Genomic DNA, 12,306 nt, shown 5'->3' with positions numbered 1-12,306 from the left:
CCTGGTGACACCAGGAGATGACTGGGATGTCCTTGTCCGGTCCCACAGTGACAGCCCAGGGACCCAGAGGGAGGTCTGTGCCCTGTCCTATGGTGACAGCCCTGGGATGATGGGGACACCTGTGCCCTGCCCCATGGTTACAGTCCAGAGACCCAGGAGAAGGTCTCTGTTCTGACCCATGGTGATTGCCTCAGGACCAGGAGGGATGTCCATGTCCAGCCCTTGGTAACAGCCCAGGGGACGAGGGATACATCTGTGTGCTGCCCCATGGTGACAGCCCAGAGGATGATGGGGACACCCGTGCCCTGCCCCACGGTGACAGCCCGGGGGTGATGGGGACACCCGTGCCCTGCCCCACGGTGACAGCCCCGGCGCCCCTCCTGACCCCGTAGCCCCGCCCTCCTTCAGTGAAAGCCCCGCCCCTGCCATCCGGGCCACGCCCCATCTCCCGACCGCGCCCCCTCCCCGGCCCCGGCCCCGCCCCGCGGCGGCCGCGCCGGCGCCCTGCTCCGCCCGGCCCTCCCCGCCCGCCCGCCGGAGCCGCAGCGGCAGGGCCGGGGCCGGGGCCGGGGCCGGGCGAGGGCAGGGCCTGGCGCGGCGCCGGGCAGCGTGGCTGCATGAGGTTGATGCTGCTGTGCTGCACCTGGAGGGACGAGCCTATGGGAGAGGACGAAGGTGCGTGACCCCCCCGTTCCCCCCCCCCATCTCCCCCTCCCCCGCGCCTGACTCAGCGCTTCCGTCGCCACTGGGGCCCTACGACCCCCCAGCCAGCCTGTAGCCCCCCACCATCCCTCCTGCACCTCTTGCACGTTGTCCTCCGCAACCCTCATCCAGCCAGCATCCTCCCCACATCACCCCCGCACTCCCCATCCAGCCCGCATCCTCCGCTGCACCCGCAAATCACCCCCTGCACCCCTCATCCAGCCCACATCACCCCCTGCATCCCTCACTGCACCCCTCTTCTAGCCTGCATCCCCCTTGCAACCCCACATCTCCCCCTGCACCCCCTGCTCAGCCTACATCACCCCCTGCATCCCCCACTGCAGCCCCATCCAGCCTACATCCCCAAAATCCCTCTGTGACCCCCATCCAGCCTGTACCCCTGCTGCACCCCCACATCCCTCCTGCACACTCTGTTCAGCCTGTATCCCACCCTGCACCCCCGAATCTCTTCTTGTACCCCCACTCAGTCTGCATCCCCCCTGCACCCCCGAATCTCCTCCTGCAGCCCCTGCTCAGCCAGCATTCCCCATACATCCCCCCCCGTACCCCTAAATCTCCCCGTATACCCCCTGTCCAGCCTGTATCCCCCCTGCATCCCCCCTTGCACCCCCATCCAGCCTGCATTCCTGCCTGCACCCCCACATCTTCCTCTGCACCCCCTGTCCAGCCTGCATCCCTGCCTGCACCCCCATTCCAGCTGGCATCCCCCCTGCATGCCCAGATCTCCCCCTGTACCTGCCATCCAGCCTGCATCCTTCCCTGCACCCCCACACCCCCCTTTTCCACCCTTCACACTCCCACATCTTCCCCTGCACACCCCATGTCCCCCTAATGCACCCCCTCCAGCCTCTATCCCTCCCTGCACCCCACAAACACCCTGCACCTCCCTCCCTGCACCCTAGTATCTCCCCATACCTCTACCCCTCCCTCCGTCCCTGCACCCCCACGTCCCCACTGTGCCTCCCATCCACTCTGCACCCCAGGACCCCTCATCCCTCCCTGCACCCCCAGCATCTCTGCAGCCACCCTGCATCCCTCATCTCCCTGCCTGCACCTCCACATCCCCCTGCTGCACCCCCTGGGTGCCCCTGTAACCCTTTTGATCCTGTGGGCCCCCATCCTGCACACCTCTGCATCCTGCACTGCTCCTGGACCCCATCCATGCTGCATTCCCCAGCACCCCTCTGTGTCCCTGCATGCACCCTGCATCCCCAGCACCCATCCTGCAACCCTCTGTGTCCCCCCATGCACTTTATGTACCACTGTATCCCTCTTTGCACCCCTTCATCTCCCCCTACACCCCATGCATTCCCCCCAACACCCATCCCCTATCCCCCCTGCACCCTCTGCCCCTATCCTGCACCCCCCATGCACCTCTCCTTCATCCCCTCTGTCCCCTCCCCATCCTGCACCCATCCTGCATCCCTCTGTATTTCTCCATGTGCCCTGCACTCACCCTGCACCCCTTGCATCTCCCCTGTACCCTCTGCACCCATCCTACACCCCTTCATCCCCTGTCCCCATCCTGCACCCCTCTGGATCCCTCCATACACCCTGCACCCATCCTGCACCCTTTATATAGCCCCTGCACCCTCTGTCCCCATCCTGCATGCTTGCATCCCCCCGTACCTCCTGCACACATCCTGCACCCCTGTATCCCTCCCTTCCCCCATCCTGCACCCCATCATCCCCCCACATCATTGGGTGCCCCCCATCCCACCCCTCCCACACACCCAGCCACGAGCACCCAGGCACCCCTCCATCCCCAGCATCTCTGTGCCCCCAAAGATCCGTCCTGCTGCTCAGCACCCTGCTGTGTGTCTGCCCCCCTCCATCAGCCCTGCACCCCCCCAACCTGCCTGTCCCCTGTGCTGGCCGAATCCTGCCCCCCCTCCAGCACCTCCGCAGGACATCCTGGGTCCCCAACACTACTTTCTGCCCCCCACCCACCTCTTCACCCTGTACCCACCCTCAGCCTCCATGTGGCACCCAGCACCCCCTGGTGACGTGGGCACCCCCAGTCACAGCAGTGCCCCCGCCCCGGGAGACAGGAACTGTGGAGGTGGCCTGGCACAACCTGTCCCCAGCCCTGGGGACATCAGCGCCGTGACCTTGTCCCCATTACAGAATCGATGGGTGGGGGCTGAGGGGGCAGAATTCACCACCCCGGGCAGAAGGACTTAATCGGGGGGGGGGGGGAGGGGGGGGGATGGGGAGAGCTGGCAGGGTGACAGCCCTGTCTCCGTTGTGCATCCCCTTTCCATCCAGGGACCGACCTGCCGGTGTGTGCGAGCTGCGGGCAGGGCATCTACGATGGGCAGTACCTGCAGGCGCTGAATGCTGACTGGCACGCCGACTGCTTCCGGTAGGAGCCCGCGGTCCAGCCGGGAAGGCCTCGGGGACACAGGGATGCTCCGCAGGGACAGCAGACGCGCCCCAGCTCCGGCCGTGGCACGGACTCGTGCGAGGCCATCGCACACACCTGGACGCTCGCGGGAGCGTGGCTGCGTGTCCCCGCGCCCGTGGGGCAGCACAGGCAGCGGGGTGCAGGCAGGGCTCACCGCGTGATCCCCGGCCTGGCGGGGGGCTCTGTGCCTGCTCCCCCCTGTCCCCCTGCGCTGTCCCTTCCTGCCTGGTGGCGGTGACAGGGCGCGCAGGGCTGATGTCACCCGGCCCCCTCCCTCCTTCCCCTGTTTCCTCTTTCACTCGCGCCCTCCCAGCAGCTCAAACGGTGGGAGCCCCGAGGAGGAGGAGGAGGAAGGTCCTGGGTCGGGGGGCAGAAGGGGTGGCCAGGACGTGGCAGAGGTCCCCGTGGGGCTGGGGGTGCTGAGCGCAGCGGGGCACTGGGGTGGTCCCCCCTGTCCCGTGGAGGATGCTGGTGGCGGTGCTGAGGAAGAGACGCGTCCTGAGCGCCGGAGCTAAGTGAGTGGGAGCGGGTCGGGCTGGACCCTGCACCCCCCCCCGGACCCCCGGGGTGCTCTGCCTGCCCCCGCGGCGTGCTTTGCCTGTCGTCTACCCCCTCCCTGCTCGCCTCCGCCCCCTCCCTGGGCCACCAGCCCCAGCGAAACCATTGCTGCTGCAGCTGGATACGGCCCACCCCCACGGGAGACCAGCTTCCGGCAGCCCTGGGCTCGCTGGTGCAAAAGCCTTCCTCCCCTTCCTCTCCCCCCTCCTCCTTCTCGTCTTACTCCCCTCCACCCCGCTTGCAGCCGTGGAAGGGAGTGTGGGTCGCAGCCCAGACACGCGTGGGAGGAGGAGGAGGGATGAGGCTGCCCCGTCGGGGCGCCGTAGGGCGGCGGGGCGGGGGGGGGGGTAAAGGGGGCGGGGCCGCACCGCTGCCCCCCATTGGCCACCGACACCCTCCCCCCTCACCCCACCCCCCCCCAGGCCGAGGGAGGCTTCGGGCTGTGCAACGGGTGGCGGAGTCCTCGCGGGGTGACGTCATGGGGTGGGGAAATTCCGTGCACTGACGTCACGCCTGGGTGGTATTCCACCTGCGCTGGGCGTCTGCCCCTGGCTGGGGAGGCGGACGGGGGACCACAGACTGCATCAGTCCCTGGGCCCCCGCCCTTGCGCACGCCCCCTTGCAGCCCCCCTAGAGCACACCCCCCCCCGCACACCCTGGTGCAGCTTCGTTGCACAGCACCCCCTGCACCTGCCTCTGCACCCTCAAAATTCACAGCCCCCTTTGCACCCCTGGGCGCACCCTTCCCTGCACCCCCCACCTTCCCTGCACCCCATCCCATGGTCCCAGAGCAGCTCCCTGCACTCGCTGCACCTTGTTTGCAGCACCCAGGGTGCTGCATCCCAAGGCTGGCATGTCTGTCCAGGGTGGCACATCCTTCTGTCTGTTTGTGACCAGGCTGGCACGTCCCTCTGTCTGTGCCAGGCTGGCACATCTGTGACCAGGGTGACATGTCCATGACCAGGTTGGCACATCCCTCTGTCTGTGACCAGGGTGGCGTGTCTGTGACCAGTCTGGCACGTCCCTCTGTGTGTCCATGACCAGGATGGCACCTCCCTCCCCATGCCTGTCCCTGCCCTGTGTCCCCTGCCCTTTCCACCCGCTGTCCCCACACATGTTCCTGCACTGTCAGCCTGTGCTGGCACCCCTGGAGCCACCTGCTGCCACCCTGGGGACAGTGACACATGGATGCGGTGGCCCTGCAGCAGGGTAGGGAAGATGGGAAGCAGCTTGCCCAGAGAGCCGGGGGGTGGATGGGCACTGGCTGCCCCCTGGGGTGATGATGGGGACAGGGGGGCAATGGGGACATGGTGACAAGGGGGTCCCTGTCACCTGCTGCAGGTGCTGTGAGTGCGGGGCCTCCCTGTCCCACCAGTACTATGAAAAGGATGGGCGCCTGTACTGCAAGAAGGATTACTGGGCACACTTCGGGGAGCTCTGCCACGGCTGCTCTGAGCAGATCACCAAGGGGCTGGTCATGGTGAGCGCTGGGCGGGCCCCGGGGGTGCACATGGAGACTGACCCACAGCTGAGCTCCCTGGGAAGGGGGCGAGGTGGGCGGGGGGTGCAGACCCCTAGCACAGGTTGGGCTCTGGGGGTGGCAGGGGTGTCCTGTGTGTTTTAGGGTGGTGCATGTCCCCATGTTGGGGCTGGGGGATGCAGGGGGGAGGCTGAGGGTGGTGGGATGTCTCTGCAGCCATCCCCAGCCCAGCACCATGACCATCCCCCGTGTGGCTCAGCCCGCCCTTTGTTTGGCCCTGGTTGCACCCATGGGTGCTGCCAGCAGCATCCAAGCTCCGGCATCCATGCTCGGTGACCTGCACGCCTGGGTCCCCGGGGCTGATGGCATCTGCCCGCAGGTGGCTGGGGAGCAAAAGTACCACCCCGAGTGCTTCAGCTGCCTCAACTGCCGCACATTCATCGGGGACGGGGACACCTACGCGCTGGTTGAGCGCTCCAAGCTCTACTGGTATGTCCCAGCCCGGGTGGGTGGGTGGGAGGGGACGCGGCCCCTGGCACCCTCCACCCACCTGCCTCTTGGCCCTGCAGCGGGCACTGCTATTACCAGATGGTGGTGACGCCCGTCATCGAGCAGATCCTGCCGGATTCGCCAGCTTCCCGTATCCCGCACACTGTCACACTTGTCTCCATCCCCGCCTGCTCCGATGGCAAACGTGGCTTCTCAGTCTCCATTGACCAGGGCTGCGGCACCGAGCACCCCCGCACCGTCCGCGTCCGAGAGTGCGTCTGTGTCCCCTCCCTGGGGCTGGGGACATCCCGTGCCCCTTCTGCTGGTGGGATCTATCCCACAGAGACTTTTTGGGGTGGGAGGGTTAGGGGTGGGGCTGGTGTGTCCCCATCAGCTGGGAGTGGCCAGAGGGGACCCCATCTGTTGGGGTGGTTTGTAGGGACTGTGCTGGCATGTCCCCAGCCATCAGGGTGACTTTGGGGTGACATGCTGGCATTGCCCCATCTGCTGTGGTGGGCTCTGGGTACTGGGCTGGCGTGTCCCTGTATGCTTGGGGTGGCTTGTGGGTACTGTGCCAGCATGTCACATCCAGGAGGAGTGACTAGCGGGCAACATGCCTGCGAGTCCCCATCTGATAGGGGTGACCTGTGGGTGCCATGTTTGCATGCCCCCATCTAGCAGGGGTGACTCGTGGGTACTGTGACTGCGTGTCCCCATCCTGGAGGGGTGACTCATGGGTACCGTGACAGTGTGTCCGCATCAAGCAAGGGTGGCTTGTGGGCGGCATGCCTCTGTCCCCATCCAACAGGGTGAGTTGTGGGCAGCGTGCCTGCGTGACCCCAGCTAGCAGGGGTGGCTTGTGGGCAGCTTGCCTGTGCGTCCCCATTTGGTAGGGGTGACTTGTGGGCAGCTTGCCCACACATCCCCGTCTAGCAGGGGTGGCTTGTGGTGGGCAGCTCGCCCCCATGTCCCATCTCGCAGGGATGACTCGTGGGTACCATGACAGCATGTCCCCATCTCAGAGGTGACTTGCAGGGGACATGACAGCCTGTCCCCATTGGCTGGGGGTGGCCGTGGGCAGTGTCCCAGCACATCCCCACCCCTGATGGTGTCAGGGCTGGGGGGGCTGACCCCTGCTGCCTGCCGGCCCCGCAGAGTGGATCCAGACTGCATCAGCCCTGACATGAAGAACTCCATCCACGTCGGGGACCGCATCCTGGAGATCAATGGCACCCCTATCGGCCACGTCCCGCTGGATGAGGTACAGTCCCCCGGGGTGCCCCCTGAACCAGCACCGCACCCCTCTCACCCTCCCACCCCGCAAGCCACCCCTGCCATCGTTTTCTGCTCCCAGATCGACCTGTTGATCCAGGAGACCAGCCGCCTGCTGCAGCTGACCATCGAGCACGACCCCCACGAGCCCCTTGCTCGCGAGTCGGGACTTGCCTGCAGCCCCCTGCCCGCCCCGTGCAGCACCCTATGCTCCCCAGTCCCCCTGCCCTGCGAGGAGCCCAGCGCCATGCGCCAGCGTACTGTCACGTAAGGCTGCCAGCTCACCCACCTCTCCTGTTGGGGTCCCTCCTTAGGGCTGACCATCTGTCTGTCCATCCCGCAGGAGGAGCTGCAGCACGGACAAGTCTCCGGGCTCTGGCTCGGTGGGCTCACCTGCGTCGCAGCGCAAGGACATTGGTCGCTCTGAGTCGTTGCGTGTCGTCTCCCGCGCCCATCGCATCTTCCGCCCCTCCGACCTGATCCATGGCGAGGTGCTGGGCAAGGGCTGCTTTGGCCAGGCCATCAAGGTGGGGCTGGGTGGCCACAAGTGTCACGAGTGCAAGGGTCTCAGCTCCCCGGGGTGGAGGGAGGGCTATTGTCTCCCCTGGGGTGTCCCCAGAGGTGGGGGTGGTAGAGGGGAGCTGATGGCTCAGCCCCTGTGCTCCCTGCCAGGTGACGCATAGGGAGACAGGCGAGGTGATGGTCATGAAGGAGCTGATCCGCTTCGATGAGGAGACGCAGAGGACCTTCCTCAAAGAGGTGAGCATCTCCTTGCTTTATTCCCCCTGGTTGTGGGCAGGGACATGAGAGATGGGGCTGTCCAATCCTGTCCCCCACCCTGACATAATTGTATGAGGTTTTACAAGGCCAAGTGCCGGGACCTGCCCTTGGGTCACACCAACCCCAGGCAATGCTCCAGGCTGGGGCAGAGGGGCTGGGAAGTGCCCGGCGGAGAAGGCCCTGGGGGTGCTGGCTGACAGCCGGCTGGGCATGAGCCAGCAGTGCCCGGGTGGCCAAGGAGGCCACCAGCCCCCGGGCTTGTGTCAGCACTGGTGTGGCCAGCAGGAGCCGGGCAGGGATGGGGCCCCTGTGCTCGGCCCTGGGGAGGCCCCACCTCGAATGCTGGGCTCAGGTTTGGGCCCCTCGGGGCAAGAAGGGCCTTGAGGGGCTGGAGCGTGTCCAGAGAAGGGCAGCGGGGCTGGGGCAGGGTCTGGAGCACAAGTGTGCTGGGGGGCGGCTGAGGGGGCTGGGGGGGTTTAGCCTGGAGAAGGGGAGGCTGAGGGGAGCCCTTCTCGCTCTCTGCAGCTGCCTGAGAGGGGCTGGAGTGAGGGGGGGGCTGGTCTCTGCTCCCAAGTTACCAGGGACAGGACGAGAGGAAACAGCCTCAGGCTGCATCAGGGGAGGTTTAGGTTGGATATTAGGAAAATTGTCTTCACTGAAAGAGGGGTCAGGCCCTGGCACAGGCTGCCCAGAGAGGTGGGGGAGTCACCGTCCCTGGAGGTGTTAAAAAAACATGTAGATGTGGCACTTCAGAACGTGGTTTAGGAGACCTGGTAGTGTTGGGTTGGTGGTTGGACTTGATGATTCTAGAGGTCTTTTCCAACTTTAATGATTCTATGATTCTACATGGGATGCTGGGTGTGACACCTGGTGTGCGGGTGGCCAGGCACTATGGGGTGCAGGCAGTCCTGCCTGTTTAATAGAGAACATGTGAACAGTAGTTCTGTCCAGGTGGGTGCTGAGTGCCTCAGGGTGTCACAGGCATGGGGGGTCCTACAGGTGAAGGTGATGCGCTGCTTGGAGCACCCCAATGTGCTGAAGTTCATCGGGGTGCTGTACAAGGAAAAGAGGCTTAACTTCATCACAGAGTACATCAAGGGTGGCACCTTGAGGAGCCTCATCAAAAGCATGGTGAGCACTGGGGGGCAGGTTGGCCCCCCCCCCCCACCCCCACAGCCCCGGTGGGGTTGGGGGACCCCTCTCTTCTCCTTTTCCCTGGCAAATCCCCCCTCTCCTGCCCCCAGGACAGCCACTACCCCTGGAGCCAGCGGGTCAGCTTCGCCAAGGACATTGCTGCTGGCATGGTGGGTGCCACTGGGGGATGGGTGGGTGGGATGGGTGCTGGCGGGAGGGGGGCTGTGGGGTGGGGGTGTGCCCCACTCTCAGCCCATCCTTTCTCCAGGCCTACCTCCACTCCATGAACATCATCCATCGTGACCTCAACTCTCACAACTGCCTCGTGCGGGAGGTGAGTCCTGCCTCGGTGCTGTCCTCCCCTGGCCCAGGTTGGGGTCTCTGCCCCCTGCATGGCTCCCCCCATGCCTCACCCCTCTCCATCCACCCAGAATAAGAGTGTGGTGGTGGCTGATTTTGGGCTGGCACGGCTGATGGTGGATGAGAAGAACCAGCCCGAACATCTCAAGAACCTGAAGAAACCAGACCGCAAGAAGCGGTACACAGTGGTGGGGAACCCATACTGGATGGCCCCCGAGATGATCAATGGTGAGCATGGCTGCGGTGCTGCAAGAGAGGACATGGCCAACCAGGGCTCTGTCCCCAGGCAGGGGACACATGGTGGGACAGGGACAGGATATGTAGCATGGCCTGACCCACTTCTCCCTGCAGGGAGGAGCTATGATGAGAAAGTGGACATCTTCTCCTTTGGCATTGTCCTGTGTGAGGCAAGTACCATTGGGGTTGGGGTCCTCACTGTGTTTGGGGTCTTCCCCTTGGTTTTAGGGTCCTCATTGTGTTTGGGGCCTCCCGTTGGGGCTGAGCCCGCTCCTCCCTCCCACTCTCCCCCAGATCATCGGCCGGGTGAGCGCTGACCCCGACTACCTGCCCCGCACCACTGACTTCGGCCTCAATGTCAGGGGCTTTCTGGACCGCTACTGCCCTCCTGCCTGCCCCCCCAGCTTCTTCCCCATCGCCGTCTGCTGCTGCGACCTGGACCCTGAGAAGCGGTGAGTGGTTGGGACCCCCTCTCTGGGGGACCACTGGGGCTGGTGGTGAGGCGACAGGGCCAGCGGAGTTGCCACGTGTTCCCCCTTCTCACTCAGGCCGTCCTTCAGCAAGTTGGAGCAGTGGCTGGAAGCCCTCCGCATGCACCTGGAGATCCACCTGCCTCTGAGCTCCCAGCTGGAGCAGCTGGACCGAGCCTTCGGGGAGATGCACCGGCGGGGCGAGGGCGGGCTGCCTGCGCCCCCCCGATAGAACCCTCCCACCCACACCCCCTCTGAAGCTGCGGGAGAAGGAGCTGCACCCGCTGCCAGCATCTCCGGCTGCTGCCACCCCTGGGGCTGGATCCCTGGGGCTCCCTGGATGAGCCACCTACCCCGTCTCCTCTGCACGGGCTGCCTGCACTGCTGCCCGCACCGCTGCCCTCACCGGTCCTGGGAGCTGGCTCTCCCCAGGGCTGCACGGCCCCTGTGCATCCCCCCACCCCGCCCCCGCCGTAGCTGTTACCCCCAGGGCAAGCCCAGCCAGCCGCACCATGGGGACTGTCCCGATGTCCCCTGCCCCGGCTCGCTTTGCCTTTGCACACCTGGGGGCTGTGTGGCCACTACACCCCCTTGAGCCCCGTGGGCTCCCCTGTACAGAGCCGCGGCCTCACGGCGGTGCCTTGGCTTTCTGTGAACTTGCACTGCGACACAGGAGGGGTCCCCTGGTTCATTTGGGAGGGGCATATGGCCCCCAGACCCCATCGGGGAGCACGGGTCCTGGGGCAGCCTTGTAGCAATGCCCTCATCCTCGGCCGGCCCCTCTCATGCTGCTCCTGCTGGCACCTCGGGCTTGGGGGGCTGCTAGCACCCCTGGCCAAGTGAGGGGGCCATGGGGGGGGACACACACCCCCATGGCATGGGGACAGGCACGTAGTGGCCCCCACCGCCCCCACGTCCCTGCTGCCCATGCTAATCTGTGACCGCACATCTCTGGGGACAGTGCTGGGTGGTCCAGAGGGATGTGGGGCTGCGGCTTGTCTCGGTCCCCTTGTCCTGGGGTGGCTGGGGCGGGGTTGCGCCGTGCGGTGCTTTTCATGCTCTTTATTCAGGTTCATTTTTCTGTAAGATATTTAAAGAGAAGAGTTTGTATTATTTTTTCATACGACGTAGCGTTTGCCATTTGTCACTGCCTCGGTTCTGCTTTCCTGAAGGGATGAAACTGTGAAGCCTCTCCGCGCACTTTTGCCCGGGAAGTCCAAGGCGATGTCCTCTCCAGAGGCGGGAAGGGAGCTCAAACTGTGATGTACCCCGAGCCGTGAGTCAATAAATCCTTCCCTGCTCGCTGCCCGGCCTGCTTGGGAATTGCTCGCCTCCCCTGGGGGGGCTGGGAGCTCTTGGGGGAAACTGAGGCAGGAGGGGCTGGACTCTCTGCTCGGGGCAGTGTGGTGGTACCGGACTCGGTGGCATCCCCCAGGCTCGGTCACCGCCGTGGTGGCAGCACTGTTGTCCTTCTTCACGCTGTTCCCACCCCATTGTGGGTTCCCTGCCAGCCCTGGGGTTGATGCCATCCCTGCCTGCACTGCCTGGCCAGGTACCTGGGACCCCCAAGCCCTGTGTCCCCTCCCTGCCTGGCTGTGCCCACTGTCACCCCCCGGGATGGCAGAGCCCATGGTGGTGACAGGCAGGTTATGGAGCTGCATGACCACAGGCACCTTGGAGTAGCTTTGCCTTCGATGTGAAACAAGCCCCAGGGGACAGCGAGGTGGCCCATGCCCCACGCAGTGGTGGCCCATGGCTATCCCATGCTGTCCTTCTGGCCCTTTCACATTCCTAAACCAAATTAAAGTCCCCAAGGTGAGGGATCTCCATCCTCAGAGGGGTTTGAGCTTTGGCTAGAGAATACCTGGGCCCCAAGTACTCATGGAGGGGTGGCAGGGAAGGGACTGGGGGATGTCCTTGAGGATGTCCCCAGGGATGCTGCAGCTTGGCAAGGAGGGGAAGAGACAGTGCAGCCCGAATGTGTCCCAGGATCCAGGCTGGACCCTCCCATCAGGAAAACCTCGTGGTTTTATTGCTCCTGGGATGCTCGGCCTTAGCACAGGAGGGACCGGGAGGGTTGGGGGGGTGACGGCGGTTCAGTCCTGACCCCTGGGGTGGCTGCTTCATCTGACTGCCTATCCCACGTCACCCTGGTGAAGGGACAGCGGTAAACACACTGCCAGTGCCACGGTGCTGTCATGGCACCCTTGGTGACATCGCACCTCACCAGTTCTTTGCGCCAGGAGCAGGACACCGTCGCTCCCCATCAGCATCGGGGTGGCAGGGGACCCGTTGTGGCCATCACCCCTGGGAAACACCATGGTCCCCAACCCTGTGCCTCCACCAGAGAGCTGGACCCCGGGGGACCCCCAGCCTGACAGCCAGAGCCCCCCATC

The 12,306-nt window shown here is 65.1% G+C and overlaps 1 protein-coding gene across 4 annotated transcripts; it reads left to right on the top strand.

Annotated features, from left to right (window-relative positions):
• The first annotated feature begins 499 nt into the window (after positions 1 to 499).
• LIMK1 (LIM domain kinase 1) lies at positions 500 to 11,215 on the top strand. 4 transcript variants are annotated; one of them, XM_075113048.1, is made up of 16 exons: positions 500 to 675; positions 2,992 to 3,088; positions 5,030 to 5,168; positions 5,548 to 5,657; positions 5,738 to 5,929; positions 6,813 to 6,918; positions 7,012 to 7,196; positions 7,273 to 7,456; positions 7,602 to 7,688; positions 8,709 to 8,840; positions 8,954 to 9,013; positions 9,112 to 9,177; positions 9,275 to 9,431; positions 9,555 to 9,610; positions 9,735 to 9,892; positions 9,989 to 11,215. In XM_075113048.1, exons 1-16 carry the CDS (start codon positions 618 to 620, stop codon positions 10,140 to 10,142), a joined length of 1,941 nt encoding a protein of 646 aa, XP_074969149.1. In that variant the 5' UTR covers positions 500 to 617; the 3' UTR covers positions 10,143 to 11,215. The 4 variants fall into 4 exon arrangements, with proteins under 4 accessions (XP_074969149.1, XP_074969150.1, XP_074969151.1 ...); XM_075113049.1 differs by lacking the exons at positions 500 to 675; positions 2,992 to 3,088 and adding an exon at positions 3,098 to 3,645; XM_075113050.1 differs by lacking the exons at positions 500 to 675; positions 2,992 to 3,088 and adding an exon at positions 4,553 to 4,652.
• The last annotated feature ends 1,091 nt before the right edge of the window (positions 11,216 to 12,306 follow it).

Source organism: Phalacrocorax aristotelis, chromosome 18, assembly GCF_949628215.1.
Source record: "Phalacrocorax aristotelis chromosome 18, bGulAri2.1, whole genome shotgun sequence".
In the NCBI taxonomy this organism is placed as follows: domain Eukaryota; kingdom Metazoa; phylum Chordata; class Aves; order Suliformes; family Phalacrocoracidae; genus Phalacrocorax; species Phalacrocorax aristotelis.
Note: the sequence above shows the minus strand (reverse complement) of the source record. Positions and strands in the feature narration are given on the sequence as shown.